General features: G+C 36.1%; 2 protein-coding genes, 1 long non-coding RNA gene and 1 pseudogene across 5 annotated transcripts; 2 read left to right on the forward strand and 2 right to left on the reverse strand.

Annotated features, from left to right (window-relative positions):
- Positions 1–131: 131 nt before the first annotated feature.
- LOC120182231 lies at positions 132–7496 on the reverse strand. Its single transcript, XR_005521812.1, has 4 exons — positions 7393–7496; positions 7095–7305; positions 701–703; positions 132–142 (listed from the first exon to the last, which is right to left on the reverse strand). It is a non-coding gene; the product is annotated as an uncharacterized LOC120182231 (long non-coding RNA).
- Positions 4595–6881, forward strand: LOC120182228 (deSI-like protein At4g17486). The gene is made up of 4 exons (XM_039187231.1): positions 4595–4838; positions 5657–5978; positions 6282–6359; positions 6479–6881. Exons 1-4 carry the CDS (start codon positions 4683–4685, stop codon positions 6679–6681), a joined length of 759 nt encoding a protein of 252 aa, XP_039043162.1. The 5' UTR covers positions 4595–4682; the 3' UTR covers positions 6682–6881.
- A 1240-nt stretch (positions 7497–8736) lies between the features above and the next one.
- On the forward strand, positions 8737–12538 carry LOC120182165 (protein arginine N-methyltransferase PRMT10-like). 3 transcript variants are annotated; one of them, XM_039187159.1, is made up of 8 exons: positions 8737–9055; positions 9484–9676; positions 9784–9889; positions 10410–10599; positions 10961–11146; positions 11233–11316; positions 11624–11837; positions 12185–12538. In XM_039187159.1, the coding sequence occupies exons 1-7, from the start codon at positions 8867–8869 to the stop codon at positions 11798–11800; spliced, it is 1125 nt and encodes a 374-aa protein (XP_039043090.1). In that variant the 5' UTR covers positions 8737–8866; the 3' UTR covers positions 11801–11837; positions 12185–12538. The 3 variants fall into 3 exon arrangements, with proteins under 3 accessions (XP_039043090.1, XP_039043091.1, XP_039043092.1); XM_039187160.1 differs by having other exon boundaries at positions 11624–11832; XM_039187161.1 differs by lacking the exon at positions 12185–12538 and having other exon boundaries at positions 11233–11318; positions 11625–11790.
- A 2820-nt stretch (positions 12539–15358) lies between these two features.
- LOC120182138 lies at positions 15359–17037 on the reverse strand (annotated as a pseudogene).
- Between the last annotated feature and the right edge of the window lie 1697 nt (positions 17038–18734).

Below are 18734 nucleotides of genomic sequence, written 5' to 3' on the forward strand. Positions count from 1 at the left end.
TTGCGGGACTCGATATCGAATCCCCATCCCATTATGATAAATCTTGTGTGCTTGTAAGTCACCCTAGTTTTTATTAGAGATGACAACGAGTCGGGTTAGGGTTGGGTTTTTAGTCAACCCGACTCGACTTGAAAATATGCATCTTCCACCGAATTTGATCATACTCGAAAATTTTATATCTTATATCTGACTTGACCATATCGGAAAAATATATATCATATACTCGATTTCGACCGGACCTAATTTTCTAGAGTATAAATCCGACCCGATCTAAATTAAAGATTTAATTAAAAATATTTTTTAAAAAAATATTACATTATTATCCTCGGGTCGGGTCGGGTCGATGTTTTTTCACCCTCCACCCAAATCCGACCATACCAAACTTTAAACATTAAAAAATTCAACCTGAACTCGAATTTTTTTTAAAAAAAAATTTAATTCGATTTAGTCGAAACCCATCGCGGGTAAAATTATTATCCCTAATCTTTATCCATATTAATCAAATTTCCATCATAAAAGATTAAGATATGAATTTCAAAATGTGATATTTTCTTTCAGCTGTTTCCTTTGAGAGCTCCACTTTTGTCAGCAAAATCTTATCATTTAAACTTTTTGGTTGCAATTTGAGGCAGCAAGAATTGCAGCATTGCAGATCGACAAGTGTACAGCAAGATTCAAAGCTCCATAACTCGCCCCATACATTCTTCTCCCCCACCAACCTCTTTTTTTCATTTTTCTTCAGCTACAAACAGAGAAAATCACATCAACACGTGTCGAAAACCCTACAGGATTTGTGAACTGTACTCGATATATCATCGCCTCAGTGACACGGGTCTTATTAACGACGGTGAACACATTGTTTTCTACATGTGAATCTCCATATAACTTCATTTATTAACTTTGGTTGTCTACCGCCGGATTCACTTTGGACCTAGAATACAGCTTATCAAGTTCCAAGAAACTGGTGATTGATATAAATGGAACGATAATGTTCCAGCAAAGTAAAATGGGCAACTATCAGACTGCAAAAGAAAATGGAATGAGAAAATGGAATGAGAAAATGAATAAAGAGACACTCGGTCTGCGAACTTTTCTACCCTTCCATCTGCAATAATGTGTAAAATGAACTGAGCAAAAGATGGCCAGCCCGATAACTCCACAACTCCATGTTGTCGATGCCATGGTCATTTAAACAAAAATTCACGGCATCAAGTTCAAATTCGAATCGGATATGGATGCTCACACCGAGGCGTGGTTTTTCTTTCCTTCTTTTTTAATGGGTAAACTATGCCAATGATCACTAATGTTTGGGTTAGTGTTCGTTTTCACCATTGATGTTTGAAAAGTCACAAATCAATTACTAACGTTATCGTTTGTTATAAAATAATCACTCGACGTTAACAACCGTTAACAATCCTTATTGCAATAACGGAATGCTAACGTGGCATGTTAAACTAGTTGACTTAGCATGTTTGACCGACCTTTTGACTCTTCTTTTTCTTTAGAGGAAAATACTACGTCGGTCAAATATGTTAAGTCAACTGGTTTAACATGCCACGTTAGCATTTCGTTACTGCAATAACGATTGTTAATAGATGTTAACGTCAATTGACCATTTTTAACAAACGATAACGTTAGTGACCGATTTGTGACTTTTCAAACATTAGTGGTGAAAACGAACACTAACCCAAACATTAGTGACCATTGTGTAGTTTACCCTTTTTTAATTTAGGGTAAAATAAAACATTTCTCATAGAATCTTACTCTCTCTCCTATTTTATTCACTGCACTTTTAGTTTTTCTAATTGTTCATTAAACTTTCAAATTTCTCTTGTTTTGATTACTTTGAATTATTTTATTATTATTATTGTATGACGTGACATTTATATTATTATTTAATATAAAAATATCTTTATTATTATTTCAAAGGTCGACGGTGGTAGATAGTAGACGGTGATTATTTTAAGTATTTTTTTAAATTTAATAATAATAAAATATTATTTTATTACTTTTTTTAAATTATTTGTGTAATAAATAATAATAATACTAACAATAAATGTTACATCATATAAATTAATAATAAAATAATCTATAGTGATCAAAACATGAATAATTCGAAAGTTCAATAAGTAAATTAGAAAAATAAAAAATATAATGAGTAAAATAAGAAATAGAGTAAAATTCAGTAAGAAATTATATAATTTACCTTTTAATTTATTAAAATGTAGATTTTGTTGCAACATATCGTAATGGGCAGCTCCAGCCCTTGGGGTCCAAGACATTTGTTTTGTTCTTTTATGCTAATGTTTATTTGAATTTGCAAAGATACGTCATATTTTGATTGGTCCCACACTCAAAGATCATGTCTTTCAAACATGCATGTTTTTATATAAGGGTAAATTACACCTAGAGTCACTTAATTATAAATAAAGGTAAATTATAGTTAACATCACTTAATTTTGAATTTAATAATAAATATGTTATTTTTATTCTAAAAGTTATAAATACGTTATTCAATTAAGATATTATTACAAATAAGTCATTGATCGTTAAATATTAGACGAAAGTAATAACACGACTTTATATAATAATAATTTTAGTCCTTAAAATCATACATTATATCCATTTGATCCTAATTCGAAATAACTCAATAAATTTAACGGTACACATTTAATAACTTCATACCATATACGTTTGTTTCAATTTTTTTATTATCTGGATGTGATTGTAAGGTAGTGTCTGTTCAGAATTTTATTAATCAATTGACAATGATACATACATAACTCTTAAACGCAACTTGTTGAACTTGTAATATTTAAAAATAATAACACTCTCTTTTATTATTGTGGTCGTTTAATGAGGATCTGACAACCTGAAAACACCCTCTAAACTGTGAAAACACCTTTAAGACTCGTAATTAAAACTAGTAATGGCAATGGATGGTTCAAGTTTTTAGATCTCAAAAATCTTTAGGGTCCAAGAGAGTGTTAAAGGAGTCAGATAAATTCAAATAGCACAGAAAGATGTGGGTTTGGGCTTGCCAATTTCAGTGAACTATTTATGATATTATAGGAATGTACCAATCGGAAACAATAGGCCTGAAAAAATCGTATCAACTCTTTATCGCATACCTTAGCGGCAAAACTTAATGGTTCTTATGAACCGATTGTGTTCAAAGAAACTTGTTATGACCCTAGGAGATTAGAGAAGAAAATTAGACGAAGAATGGACAGAATTGAGATTAAAGAAGAGAAGAAAAGAGATTTAAGAAAGCTGAGAATTCATTCATTCATTTCATAAGCCTCTCATGCTCTACAAGCAGGTAATTTATTTAGTTACACTTGTAGTACTACGAATCTAGCTATGTCAGCTGGCATTTACAATAACAGACTCATAACAGAATGGTTTTGTTTCATTTCTTCTTTTCAGCAGGTATTGGCCAACTGGTCTGGCCCTTTCCAGCATTACTTGAGTCTTCTCAACCTGCTCCAGCTCTTCGGGTAATATCCTCACCTGACCATTACATGTTTTAATTCCCAATTCGCATTTCTCAATCCCTAATTCATTTTCTGAATCCCCAATGTCCTTCGCTGCTTCGTGCTTCTCCTCCTCTCTCCCAACCGTGACAATTCCTCCCCTTTAGACGATCCTTGTCCCCAAGGATCAAAGTATCGAATTTGTGATAGCAATACCACAAAATCCTTCCAAGTTGCAAAAGAAGGAAGTCCATCCCAACTAATTAGCCATTGCTTGTAACCAACAACACCCAATATCACATGGATAAAATGATCTCTATGATGCACCCTAGAAACATGTCCCAATCTCATCAATTCAGCATTGACTAAAATCACTTGTACATTCCATTTAGGCAACTTATTCGTATTGTTCTTTAACTCAATAGCCAAAACCGCACCCCTTTGACTCTCCGACTTCTGCCTCCAATTGTTATGACCCTTATTGCCATGCCTAACTAAAACTTGCTGTGAAAACTTCTGATTTATATCATTTTTCTCTTCTGCAAGTTGGGATAAATCATCCTTTGCAATAGCCAATGAGTCTTCAAGTAATTTCATAGTTGTTTGGGTCTCTGTTAACTTGCCAACCAGGATGCTAGCCTCGTCCTTTACTTCCCTCAACTCTCGTTCAATCTGTGTCTTGGTAGTCTGACAATAATCAATTGTCGCTTGGGCCTCTGCTAGCTTTCCAGCCATGGTGCTAGCCTTCTCTTTTACTTCCCTCAACTCTTGTACGACATTCCTCAGACAGTCCACCTCAATAGTCTCAGCAAGCCGATTCTCAAATTGAAAAAAAAATTACAGTAAGGAATTCATTACTATTAATCCTTATGACCTCTACACGAGAGTTTCCCAATTTTGAGCTGTCATAGCCTTGTACTGAAATGGAACAATAAAGAGCTTGCAATAATTTCCCAAGCAACGACCTGTTACCTCAATCATTTGTTTTGCCCGGAAACCACATTGGGGAAGCACGATTCCAGTTATGCATAGCTTAGGAGGCCTACCAGGTCTCTTTAACATCCTGACCTCAATCCTTTTAGCCTTGACACATAGTTTGATCTCAGCGAGTCTTTAACATACTGAGATACAAGGAAAAACATATCTGGGATTTTATAAATATTTTTTGGCAAACTTGTGTTTGTGTGTCAACTTGAAGAAAAAAAGATGGGGACAGGGGAAGAAGTTTCAAGTTCTAGCTCTGGGAATCAAAACAAGTGCTACAGCGACATAACCAATATGATTTTGATTGTATATGATCTAACTGCCATCAATAATTACTTTTATTGGGTTGGTTTTGGGATTTTCCACTCCGGTTTGAAGGTTAGTTCTCATTTCTGCATTCTCTTTTTTTAAACATTGAATTTGTCTGTTTCTTTGTATGTTTTGGGATGTGAGTATTGATTATTTTAGCTTCTTATTGCTCCAAAATGCTGCATTTGGTTTCTCTTGATAGAAATTGGATATGGGTTTCTTGATATTCGTTTCAAATGATTTTTAACTTGATTATCTCTAATATGCAGCTGAAGATTAATATTCATTTAGGTTTTCATTTGGTAAAGGAAGTTTTTTTTTGTGTGTATGTGTTAGGGGGGGGGATTTGAACCATAGTAATGGTATGAATTATGGAGAAAATAAGATCTTTTGATGTTTGCTTTGGATCTTTTTATGAACTGATGAATGTATCGTCCAATTTTACAATGGTTTTTGTTGGTTTATTTGCGTGTAAAATTTTTACAGTAGTTTTTCCCCCTACTGTATGATGTTTGAAAAGTTGTGTATGCATGAGGCAATGCATTTATATTCTAGCAAGATTTTGTTGGTCTTAAAATTCCAACATTTTACTTTTGGTCTCAAAGTTCCCTCTGTTTCTACTTCTGGTATATGCTACTCGGATTAGTTGAAAATAGATTGTGGTGACTGACTCAAAGTTCCATTTAGTTAGATATAAGATTAGGTGTAGTCGGTCGATGGTACTTGGCAGGATCGAAATGCATCGAATCTTGAAGAACTTGTAGCAGACTTGAAATTAAACAGCTTATTGCCAGATATTTCGTTGCCATTTAGTCGCTTTAATATGAAATCATGTTGTTGAGGGCTTTAGGCTAAATATTTCCTGTGTTATTCCTTTTCTATTTCAGGAAACTGAACTATTATCTCCTTATTTATGTACAGTTCATGGTAAAGAGTATGGGTTTGGGGCCCATGACTTTCCAATTAGTGGATTTTTTGAAGTAGAGCGTAAGAGCTGCCCTGGTTTTACCTACCGATGTTCCATCTCATTGGGATGCATACACATGCTTTTCTATGAATTCAGAGCATTGGTCGAGAGTGTAGCTTCTGAGTATCATGGAGATACCTATCACCTTATCTCCAAGAACTGTATCCACTTTACAGAAGACATGGTTCATAGATTGACTGGCAAACATATCCCTGGATGGGTAAACCGGCTGGCTCGGTTAGGTTTGTTGATCCTTCCAGTTGTTTTCAAATTCTGTGCAATGTGCATGCATATACATGTGTGTGCAGTCATTCAATTTATCTTATCTTTCTTGTTCAAACTTTCTATAACATTGATGATTTGCTCTTCCTTATGATGTCATACCGTTGGAATTTTTATGGGGTAGCTCTAAAAGAATTGGCATATGTGTAGCTACTTTTTGTTTGATATGTTTGAAGTTTGAACAAGGTCCATGCTAGGCATTTTCCTCTGAAAAGAAACAACACGACGAAAAGCATTAAGTTTATGATTTGTCCAAAATGTAGGTTATTTATGCAGCTGTCTGCTTCCTGAAAGCCTTCAAGTAACCACAGCGAAACAGTTGCCTGAATATCCCGAAATCGGTATGCTTCCTGTCTCTTCGGTCTTTTAAAAGTTGAATCTTCCATTTACTCGACTCAAATTTATCAATCTGATCATATATGGGACTTTTTTCTGCTTCATTTGGCTGGCTTACTTCCAGAAGAAGGAACCGAAACTCTCTTGACAGCCAGCCCCGGCGACTCGACAGAAATGGATGATACAGATCCGGAGAAGCAGTTGCTGTCACCAAAAGAGGGACCTACGGACATATCTTTCATTAAAGAAGCCCAAACGAATGACTGCAGGGGGCCTCAAAAGGGAGAGCTTGCATTGCATGACTTTCATTTGAATGTTGTAATTTGATTTCTAGTATTCTTCCCAATTTTGGGGCTTCCTCATTTTTCTCCTGTTCATTATTTAAGCAGAAGACTTGGAGCTTTGTTGTTGAAGCTCACAGGGAGTGGTTATACATTAAACTTTCGGATGCGATAATTTATTGTCAGCATTTCTGATGGAAGAAATTAGGTCTTTTGCATCAGTTGAATAATAGTTGGAAGAAATTACAGGCTGTTTTACATTTTTAGCTGCAATTTTAAGTGCTCCAAATAAAAGTAAAAGGCCAATGAGCAGGAAACTCCAACATCATATTAACCCACAAATTCAAATCATACAGTTCCATGTTGACGGTCAGATAGTTAAATGTTCTCATGTTCCATCACACAGTTCCAGCAAGGTCCATTAACAAATCAAGCACTATCAGCTCAAAGAGAATCAACACTATACAATGTATGAAACCCAAACTCATAATAATTTTGCTGCCTTTTGTTACTTGCAACTTAAAAATAATTATCTTCTCCATTTCACTTGCTCCAAATGAAAAACATTTTCACGTAGCAACTTTATGTGGATCGACCGCCAAGACCCAGTTTTGAAGTTAACCAAGCACAGACCTCTTCCATCTCCTCAGGATTGGTATAATGACCAAGCCTAAATTGTTCAATAAAGTATCCAGTTTAACTTATATTGTCAAATGTACAAGAAATATGAAAGTTTTCTGACACTAAAGATCTGTACCCATTGTAGGATTTGAAAGTCGTGTCCTGAAATCTATTTGAACTCAATCCTCGAGAGGATTTATCACCGAATTTATATGGAACCACATCATCACCTGCAACCAACCATTTACATTCACACAATATTAAACATAGTCAGCAACTTTTATGCTGATTATGAAACTAGAGCTATAACACGACTACAAATGAATTCGGTAGAATGACTGCAACTGCCTAGCTAATCACCAAGTCTTTCAAACATGAGCTCAGCCTTCAGTAATGAGTAATGACAATGTTTTACTCGTGTCTGGGAATCTTGAACTTTTGTTCTTTCAAACAACTCCTGAAATGAAAACGCCAAAGAGATGTTCACTTGGATCAGCATTGTTCAGGCTTCAGAATGATTAGCTATGGAGGATATATAGACATTTGTCAGCGAGCTATTTCTTCCTCTTTGTTAATTAGGCAACAACTTATTCATCAATTACTACGAGGTATGATAAGCCTAATAAATCCATAAGGCTCTCATAAAACATGAAATGTACACAACCTGGGAAATTTTAAAGTAGATATTACAAAAGAGAAATGAGGGAGTGTCTTTCCATCCAAAAAGTTTCTTTCTCTTATATTCGGAGGAGGGAGTGTCTCCTAAACATGAAATGTACATCAAGAAAAAGAAAACCTTGGATGAAATCTATAGGAAATTAAGTTTAAAAAAAAACAAGATGGGGCAACAAAGGAACTTTTAAAGTCAGCTATTTTTTTATGACTATCAGATCGCATGGGCCTGCAAAATTCCCAGAAATTCTTTAAAAAAACCGCAGAAACCTGGGAAAATAAGATATCAAAAAAGGAAGGCAATTTACCTTTCCAGGTGATGGGAAGTGAAGACTCTTTTTGTCATCAAGGACAATATTTTATTTGATTTTTTGTGAATATTTTGTTTGGTCTGAAAGATTAAATTCAAAACATGAATATTTGTTTTAAATATTATTAATTATTTGATAAATGTTTAATTATTATTTAATTATTAGTGTTTGAATTTGATATTTATAAAGATAACAATCATCATTTAATCAGTAAAATCGTTTGATTTATGTCATTTGATAATAAACATTTAATTATCCTATTAAAATTATTGATGTTTGAATTTGTGATTTTCAAAAAATAATAATTATTTATTTTAACCACGGTGAAGTATATCAACTCGTGATTTTATAGTATAATTTGTAAGTGCACGTCTTACAAAAATCTTATATTTATTTGTATTAATTATAGAGCTAAACGAAACCCTAGTTTGCCACTTCGGAAGCTGATGACATGGCAATCGCAATCGCAATCTTATAGTAATTATGATATATTTTACTTTCTCGACAAATCAAGGCCAAAACCTCACCTCACCGCTTGTGGCGACGTTGCCCTAAGAGACTACTTTCACAATCTCCCGCCGTATTAAAAAGTTTTGTGCTTAGAGCGCTTAGTGGCAAAGAGGGAGAATGGGGAGCCGTACTAATGGCGTCGCAGGCGGTAGCATCAACGGACCGGTGGATAAAGGAGCTGACTTTGCCAATTACTTCTGCACTTATGCTTTTCTGTACCACCAGAAAGAGATGCTCAATGATCGAGTCCGCATGGACGCTTATTACAATGCTGTTTTTAAGAACAAGCATCATTTCCAAGGAAAGGTAACGCCCTTTCTTCTTTTTTTTTTGGCTTAAAGTTTAGAACTTGAATCCAAATTTGTAAAAGGAGAAACCCTTTATGTTTGGGTATCAACTAAGTGAGTTGGTAAAACTTATACAATGAACAAAAGGCGATTGGGTATTGTTTTGGATGCCTGAAATTTTCTTTTTATTTTTTCCTTTTCGTGTTTGTGGAGATAATGCTTGGGAAAGCAACGACAGTTTAAAATTTTGAAGCAGAAGCAATGGAGATGAGATAACCTGCAACGATTGTAGATTAGTAAAGCAAAGAATATCAATAATTTTAGACAGGGTTGCTCAGTTCTCTCGTTGATTACCTTGTTACCATTATATTTATTGTTTTGGGGTGGGTTGTTTTTTCAACTATGTGAAATACTGACAGAAAACTAATTTGGTGAATCCTGGTGAAGACTGTGTTGGATGTAGGAACCGGAAGCGGCATTCTTGCCATCTGGTCTGCCCAGGCTGGTGCAAGGAAGGTCTATGCTGTTGAAGCAACTAAGATGTCAGAGCATGCCCGGACTCTTGTCCAGGCTAACAATCTTCAAGACGTTGTTGAAGTAATTGAGGGCTCTATGGAAGAAGTTGTTTTGCCGGAGAAAGGTTGGTAACTTGGATCGTCAGGTTTAATTCTTAGTTACATCCACTTTGTTTTAAAAGAGTATTTAGGTTTTTTTCCCTCTGATCTTTAGATTTTGGTTAATGGGCAGTTGATGTGATTATCTCCGAGTGGATGGGCTACTTTCTCCTGCGTGAATCTATGTTTGATTCTGTGATCTGTGCTCGAGATCGTTGGCTGAAACCAACTGGAGTCATGTAAGGAACTCTTTAGAAGTTCATTTCGCCTGTTTATCTTTTTTATTTTCTTTTGAATACCCTATGTTTTATTAGTTACGCATTTTTTGTTTATTTTATGAGCTTTGTTCCCCCCCCTCTGTGCCTATGTGACATACTTTTTCTTCATAAGCAACTTTCTATAAAATTAATGTGGCTCTGCATCCAAAACCATCTTGTTGGTTAGTTAACACTTTATCAGTGTGACTTTAACTGGCTGAAGATGCCTGCACATAGGCCTTCACTAAATACTAAGTTAAGGTGTGGATTGATGTCTTGCCAACTAAAAATTCTAAAAAGAATATATAAATGAGATATGGATGTGACGTAGCTTATTTGAATCTGAAAGAACCTTTGCATTTCTGCTGTGTTACTGTACTATTTTGTGTAATGTAATATCAGCATTTTGCTTGAACAGATGCTTATAATATTTGTTAAGCTCGTGAGCATTCTTTACAATTTTTGCAAGCTCAATGTGTGACTAAAAAAATTCCATTTATAGGTATCCTAGCCATGCACGCATGTGGGTAGCACCTATCCGATCTGGATTGGTGGATCAAAAGAAAATTGATTATGAAGGAGCAATGGATGATTGGTATGGGTTTTTGGAAGATACGAAGGATTACTATGGTGTTGATATGAGTGTTTTGACAAAACCTTTCTCTGTAGAGCAGGAGAAATATTATCTGCAGGTGAGTTTTAAAAGTTTCTGATGCCTTGGTGCTCTTGATGAGTGATGACATTACATTCAGTTTATTGCTCAGACATCATCTTACTTTTTATCTGCTGCTTAAAAATCAATATTAGTTGATAAAGAAAGAACCTTTGACACTTTAGGTGTTGAATCACTATTTAGGTGAGAGATGATGAGATCTATATATTAGCTGTTCATTAACTTAATTTCTTCTATTAGATACTAAAAGGCTATTGGTAGTAATAATATCTTTAAGAACTGAGAAGGTTGTTCACTTGTTTGGTTCTTTGTCATATTCTTTTTTTTTTTTTTGATAGAAGTCATATTCTTTTTTTAATGAAACATATTCATTTATATAGACATCATTATGGAACAACCTCCATCCAGACCAAGTTATTGGGACACCGGCTGTTATAAAGGTGATTGATTGTTTAACTGCTTCTGTAAATGACATCCTTCAACTCGAATCAAGTTTCTCATCAGCTATCAGTATGGTGCCCACTCGCTTCTGTGGATTTGCAGGATGGTTCGATGTGCATTTCCGAGTAAGTCGATCCTTACTAATCTGGACTGATTGAATGGTAGGGCCTTATGTGTGTGAGATGACTCTTCTTCTTATCTGGTGCAACAGGGAAGAACGGAGGATCCTGCTCAACAAGAGATTGAGTTAACAACTGCTCCTAGTCCAAATAATGGCACTCATTGGGGACAACAGGTCTGAATTGCTCAAATTCACACCCATACTTCAACTATAAGTATGCAATTGCTAAAACATTTAGGACCAATTTTAAAATCATGCATTAGAATTTCAGTTCTAGAAAGCCTGATCAAGCAATTTGTTACTACCCTTCTGTCCTAATTTATCCATGGATTAATAGTTAGTGTTTTTTTATATACAAGGCTTTGGTTTGGTAGTGTTGCATAATGTTTTGGAATTCTAGTTCGTTGCATAAAGCATGCTCATGTGTATTTGATTCTTCATTTTCCTAATGATTCTTTGATTGCTTTCTATTGTTGGAAAGGTTTTTTTCTTTCATCCTCCTCTTCATGTTGATGAAGAGACCAACCTCAATGTTTCTTTCTCAATGATCCGTTCCAAGGAAAACCATAGATTAATGGAGGTTGAGTTTGATGTGAAGATCAGCAAACCTTCCGATAAAGTACTTCCTCCAATTAATAAGAAGTTCTACATAGAATGAGAACATCACTGAATTGATGATTTCAACACAATGTAAGGTATGTCTCTACCCTAATCTGCGCTAAGATCACAAGCATTATACTTTTCAGATGAGTAGCTGGTACTTTTGATCTTGCATGGAAGAGCTTTTCTAGTGAATAGATTCATGTTTTATTCATTCTAGATGAACGCGTTGTTAGAAACTAGAAAGCTACTAAATGTACTGAAACTTGTGAAGTTGTTGAGATAAACTTTTTTGGTGTTAAGTATGTGTTATTTCTTTTGATATATGAACATGGGTACAATTTGTAGATCTCCTCTCATTTACAGTTTTCTCTTTTTACTACTAAAGAATGAAGCAGTAACACCTCTCTAACCATGTTTTATTTTGCCCGAGTTTTTTCAGTGTTTGCATGCGAGGGCGCGACTTTGGTATGTCTAGTAATGCGGAGTGCTGACTATATATGGTTCTCCAAATTCCCTTATATTGAATATCAGGAGCACTTTGATTTATCGTTTTGCTGTTTGAATATTTTGAGTAGTCCCGTTGCGAATTTAAGCCTTGTATCTAGTTTTAGAGAGTGTAGTAAGTCGGCTTTATTTCTGCAGTTGCATTTTAAAACTTGGATTCTGGTTTGCATGCCTTCAATGTTGGTATGCAGCAGGTATGCGCTGGATTAACGGCTGAAATTCCTTTTCTTTTCCCTTTTTAACCAGGATTTTCATACAGGTTATGGAAAACTAATATATTATTGTTTCTGAATCATTTTCTGTTTCATTCCGTAAAACTTAGCCCTTTATTCTGTATGGATTTAAATCCAACGCTCTTCAATTGTGATTAATATACTCGATCATCAACATTGCTTATAGTTTTACTCGGTGTCTTTTTGAAAGTAATCATATCTGGCGGCCTGCATGATGCAGTGAAGGCGATGCCAAGATCCACCAGAAAAAACTGTGGTTAAGCTTTGTCCCCAGCCAATTTTATCATTTTGTCAGTTAGGGTAGCGAACAAGATAGCCTTGTCCGATCCCAGTCCTACTTGAGTTATGTGCTCGATCCTGTTCTTTTAAGAACAACCGTGGGGTCCCGAAACAGCTTCTTTGTAATACTTCCAAAACACTACAAGTTAGTTCAGCCGTCAATCATGTAACAATCTAATGTGAGGTTCCATATCCTTGTTTCTACACTCTCTTGTGAGTTTTAACACTTCCGTTCACCGAATCATTTATGTTCTTACAATTAGACAGTTGGATTATAATCCGACTACCGTAGACTTTGAGGATCATAGTTGGTAGCAGGTAAATATTAACACATGTTTGTTTGTACTTTTCAACGATGGCAGAACCAAATGTTGATGTTTTTGAGTCAATATGGAGCACGTACCAAGTGGTTTTCATGTAAAGGAATTGTTATTTCTTAAGGATCTAGATTCAGCACTATGGATGTCTGGTGTGTGAGCGTTCAATATCAGAAGTTTGAGAGTTTATTTTTGAACAAATATTGTTTTGTATCTATCCCAGACAATTCGGCTTATAATTTTAAGAATCTAATGCCCATTTGGTGTCGAGACAAAATTTGAATCAATCAATGGCAGACCAAATCCAGCTCAAGAAAATAGCATTGGTATCAGAGTAACATACATATTAATAGGAGACATCTGGGATTAAAATATGGCATGTTCTCATCATGCATATAATTTTTTTCTCATTTCAAATTATTGAAATCTAATGGTTTACAGGTATCTAACTACCTATAAGTAATAATTTATTAACTAGTAGGATTGTAGCTAACCCAGCCTACGTATATATTAATCAAGAATATTCGAATTTGGAAACATGCTTGCAAAATCTGTATACATGGAGACAAGTGAAAATATAACGATGTAAATATTGGGTCCACTAGAATGTTGATTTCGTGGTATATGGTAAAGGTAGGAGAAGACATTTGCCTAGATGTCAATGTCGAGAGGCATGCATAAGACAAAGCACAAAGGAACAAGACAAGCCCTCCGTTTACTATGAAGCCTAGGTTAACTGCTAATCAATGGAAATGATATTATAGTTTCGATTAATCAAACCATAGGGAAATGAGAACGTAAAACATATTATATCTTTGTTTTATGTGTTTAATCATCAACCAAGTTTGAAACACACTTCATCAAAGATTAAGGTACGTCTAAACCACTAAGTCACATTAGTAATCTTATATAATACTAATGAATCAATAAAAAATATATAGAAGAAAAACCTAAAATATAAGATAATTTTAAAATTTCTGAAAGCGACTACCTCGGTCCATTTCATAATATTCGTAGTAACAGAATAAAAAAATCATCGATTTGGGTGCCCCTTTCTTCCTCTTAGAATGACAAGAAAACTTCGTAGTTGATCTATGCATCACAGTTAGGGGAACACAAATCTTGTTATTTCCCATGAAATCTCTCTCTTAAAAAGAATGTCTGGATTACAATATATTAATTATCATTGTTCAAATTAATTATTATAGTATGTGTATTATATATTTTTTAAAAATTCCATTTGAAGTAATCAACAACTAGTTGGTCTAGTGATATGAGACATTAGATCCCTTAAGTAATGTCAGGGGTAGAAACCTTAGTGATTGTGAATGGATCAAATTGAGTTGGGAGGGTTGTCATTGCCTCTGCAGTACCTGATTTAGATTGAATTATACTCTCTCTCTTATTTTACTCACCGTTCTTTTAATTTTTTTTAATTTTCTCACTGAACTTTCGGATTACTCCTATTTTGATCACTTTGAATTATTTTGTTATTGTTTTCGGATATCGTGACATTTTTTTATTGTCGTTTAATATGAAATAAAAATAGAAGATGGTCGGACACCACCGTCGGTCACCTAGATGGTGGTCGTTTGGTCCCAAATTTCATGGGTCGCTTCTTCTCGACATCGCGAGTCCAAATCCGACATCCATTTTGTCACAACTTGCTCCAAAGTCCACGAATTAGATATTAACAGTGAGAAAGCCGAAATGTTTCAGTCGATATTCATGGGTTTTGGGAAATTTTCTGATGAAACAACCACCAGATTCTGACTTAGGAGGTCAAGACGAAGTGACCCATGAAATTTGGGATTCGAACGACCATCATCCATGTGCAGTTGACTGTGGTTGGCGGTGGTGTCTGATAACCTTTTGTTTTTATTTTATATTTTCAATTATTTTATATTAAATAATAATAAAAATGTCATGTCATACCAAAATAATAAAAAAAATTCGGAGCGATCAAAACATAAACAATTCGAAAGTTCAAGAGTAAATTAGAAAAAATGATAGTATGGTGAGCAAAATAAGAGAGAGTGTATAGTTGGTTGAGGAATGGTGTAATTTAACTTTTTGATTAAATTTGTTAATTATTTAGAGTTGATAACGATAAATTAAGTGGAAATTTGGCAGGTTTTGAGACTTGAATTAAACGTGACAATTAGGCTGTCAGCAGCTAATTCCATGTGCAATCATAGAAACCAATTTCATGAATTGCATGATATTACAAAACTGTGTTGCAAATATATATTACATGCAGATATATTGGGTCAGTTCATTCTATACTCTAAAGGCAACAATGGAGATGGGGAATTTTTTTTTTGGTACACATATGAGATGGGATGAAATCAGGACCCTTCCATATTGTGGGTAAAGCAGCATCAGAAAACGTTGGTACGTGTTGATAAGTCGGGGACAACCTTAAGGGCGTTGGAGCATGATAGAAAGAGACAACTTGGCTTGTAAAATGGCTAGGTTTTGCCAGATGCACGTGCGGACCCCGAGACCGAACGGTATGAACCCGACAGGGTGTTTCGCTGCGCGTGCCACTCCCTCGGAGAACCGAGCCGGATTGAACTCGTTAGCATCGTTCCCCCGTATGGCTTGATCGTGATGAACGGCCAAGATGGGTATCAAAAGCTCGGTCCCACGAGGGATCACGTAGCTCCCCGGTTCTGCATCGACTTTGGCCTGTCTGATCGTGGCTATGGCTGGTGGGTACAACCGCAGGGATTCATTTAAGATCATGGTCAGCTGCACGCCACAAGCTGTGAACCCAAAATCAGAATGTTTTACTGGTCTAGACCCTTTTTTCCTGAGTTAAAACTATGGCTTAAACAAGGGCAAAGAGACAATTGCCTTTAATGCAACGAGAAGGGGGTGGGGGATTAGGCTTTGTTTTAACCGTCTTAAGCTTCACAACATCGTCTTTGGAAGGTATGTCACGTGATCCACACACCCTTAGCACCTTGTCATGTGCTTGCACCTGCCACTGGGGATGCATTGCTAGAAGAACGGTGGTCCACGTCAACAAATTGGATGTGGTCTGTTTGCCGGCAAAGAAAAGTTCTTGCACTCTTCGATTATGTCATGGACTGTGATATTTGGACTCGAATACGAGGCCTGCATCATTAATCCCAGCAAATCCTTTGCTCCTTTCTCTTGCACTGTGTTCCCTAAGTTCTCTTTCCGTCGTTCGATCAGCTTCATCAATGACTTCTTAATCTCCCTGCCCAATTTCCAAAAGCTTATGTTCCTCTTGGTCGGCAAAAATCTGCAAATCACGACATCCCAAACTTATGTTCCGTCATTTGATACGTGAAAAACTAGAAATTTGAACGTTACCTATAACCGGGGATGAAAACTTTTTGAAATGCCTAGGCTGCCAGCACCATTTGTTAGGCTTGCAGGCGAAAAATGGCCTTTCCATCTTCATAACTGGTCCCGAACGCCGTACGTCTAATGACATCTTCGGTGAGTGTTTGAAACCATTCGCAAACTTCGAAATCGGTTACTCTTTGTGCCACCAATGGAACCAGCAACTAAAATGAAAACAAGAGTTTTGTTTTGATCAAAAGTTGATGCGAGAAACTAATGAAGTAATGAATGGTTAAATTAATTAATTAATTACTTTGAGATTCTCCATATGGAAGATGGGGGCGGAGATTTTTTGATGATGACCCCATTTTTCGCCTTTCAGACTAAGCAGGCCTTCGCCTTCGACCTGTTTCATAACTGGGTGGGCTTCATTCTTTTCATAGAAATCGGACTTGGAAGTGAAGATTTCCCTTATGAGATCCGGGTCAGCCACGGTGAGGCGAACCGTAGGACCAAACCAGACCAGAAACGTTGCACTTGGGAGTCCATGACGAAAAACGTTAAAACACATTTACATCATCATGTTAAACAAACAATATCTTCCGTTGTAATAAACCAGAAAAAACAAAAGGAGGATGATTTTACACCAAGGAGGGAGTGGTAGTGAGCCTCAAGTAGTAAGTATCAAGTTTGCAAAAGAGGAAAACTGAGCAGGAAAGAAATGACAAGCCATTAATGAATTCTAAAGGAAATGAGGATATATAGCAGTTAGCACCGTAGCAACACATATATGTGTAGATATAATAATGGTAAGTGACGGAGGGAAGAGAGAGGAAGACATACAACTTCATTATCAGAAACTCAACCTCCTATTGAAACAAAAGCCAAAAGGAAGATGACATACAAGCAAGATGGTAAAGATGGTAAAAGTATTTTGAAAAGGATATATATATATATATATATATACATAGAGAGAGAGAGAGAGAGAGATGAGATTAAGGAGAGAGGGTGCAAGAAAAAAAGGGGGGGGGGGGAAGAAACAGAAGTGGAACCGTCCAAAAATTCCTGAACTTCAACATCAAGCTTCGAGGCTCTGAAAAAGGCTGTAAAGTTCAGAAGGGCAAGTACCCGAACTCAAAAAACGAGTTAGCGATACCGAGTTCGAAACCGTGTCTGCATACATGCACAGACAAGCATAATATGTTGCATGTCTGGTATTTTTCTTGGTATCATGTAAAATCTGATTCATGTTGCTTTTTCGATTCTACAACCATTAGCTGACATATGAAAAGAGCAGGGCCTGGCATTCACTCGGTAAATTGTGGCCCAATCCGACCATACGATCGAGAGTAATAGCAGGGCACACCTCCTGTCCTGCTGCCCCTGGTAGATAGAAATTAACCCAATTTGGGAGTGGGGTGGGGTGGGGGGCAAATTTAAGAGGGGGTAATGAGCCCCTGAAAAACAGGACAGTGTCGTTTTGAGCCCACCCCACCATGCTGGCAATGGCTAAGACCAGCTTTCATTTGCCCCACTCTTGGTTGGAATGATGCGGATTGCCTGGTGGGCATAAATAGTGCTTGACCACAGTTTAACCCCATTGGGTGTGCTCTGAACCGACACCGATTGAGACTACTTTATCACTTAGGGTCTAACTACCAGGTAGGGTTCCTTCCTTTTATAACCGAGGGAAGGGGGCCAGAGGAGCCTTTGTTTTTTTTTTTTTTGGTTAATGCATGCTATCAACATGTCCGAGGATGAGATATGATTCGCCAAAATATTTGTTATAAATTTGTAAGACTCGTACGGCCACCCATTGATGCACCAAAACACCAAAAGGGTGCTATGAATTTTTTTTTTAACATTTTGTCACAACAAAAGAGGTACGATATGGATTTAATTTAACTTAAATTGTATCAATTGGTCTTGGACTTAATTTGACCCATATTATTTGGGCTAAAATCCCATTTCCCCCTCACTATTTTTTACATCGGATCACTTGGACAAATTGGGATAAGAATCGACAACAGTTCTCATGGTTGGGGTTTGAATTTGATTCTGAATGGAAGGTTTGAAATTAGGAGAGGGGAGAGGAGAAGAAGAGTAAGGAACATTAAAAGAGCACACATAACATAAGTATTTTTTATCACTCGACCAATTAATATATCTCCAAAATAACTCATTGTAGCTCTCCGCATAATACATAAAACGAAATCTCTAGACCATTAAGCAAAAATGAATAAAACTCATATGGTACATAAATTAATAGTTTCTAACGAATACGAGAAAAGAAGATTTCTTTTTATTAAGCTAACGTGAATACGAGAATAAAAATTTG

The sequence above is a fragment of the Hibiscus syriacus genome, unplaced genomic scaffold, assembly GCF_006381635.1.
Source record: "Hibiscus syriacus cultivar Baekdansim isolate YM2019G1 unplaced genomic scaffold, ASM638163v2 tig00112632_pilon, whole genome shotgun sequence".
NCBI lineage: Eukaryota > Viridiplantae > Streptophyta > Magnoliopsida > Malvales > Malvaceae > Hibiscus > Hibiscus syriacus.

What these genes read in the sequence shown, in the direction of transcription:
- LOC120182228 (XM_039187231.1), top strand. Translation starts at nt 4,683, where the DNA reads ATGGGGACAGGGGAAGAAGTTTCAAGTTCTAGCTCTGGGAATCAAAAC. An exon ending in AAACCGGCTGGCTCGGTTAG is followed by an intron (nt 5,979 to 6,281) that starts GTTTGTTGATCC and finishes TCCAAAATGTAG; the next exon opens with GTTATTTATGCAGCTGTCTG. An exon ending in GCCTGAATATCCCGAAATCG is followed by an intron (nt 6,360 to 6,478) that starts GTATGCTTCCTG and finishes GCTTACTTCCAG; the next exon opens with AAGAAGGAACCGAAACTCTC.
- LOC120182165 (XM_039187159.1), top strand. Translation starts at nt 8,867, where the DNA reads ATGGGGAGCCGTACTAATGGCGTCGCAGGCGGTAGCATCAACGGACCG. An exon ending in AGCATCATTTCCAAGGAAAG is followed by an intron (nt 9,056 to 9,483) that starts GTAACGCCCTTT and finishes ATCCTGGTGAAG; the next exon opens with ACTGTGTTGGATGTAGGAAC. An exon ending in GCACTCATTGGGGACAACAG is followed by an intron (nt 11,317 to 11,623) that starts GTCTGAATTGCT and finishes ATTGTTGGAAAG; the next exon opens with GTTTTTTTCTTTCATCCTCC.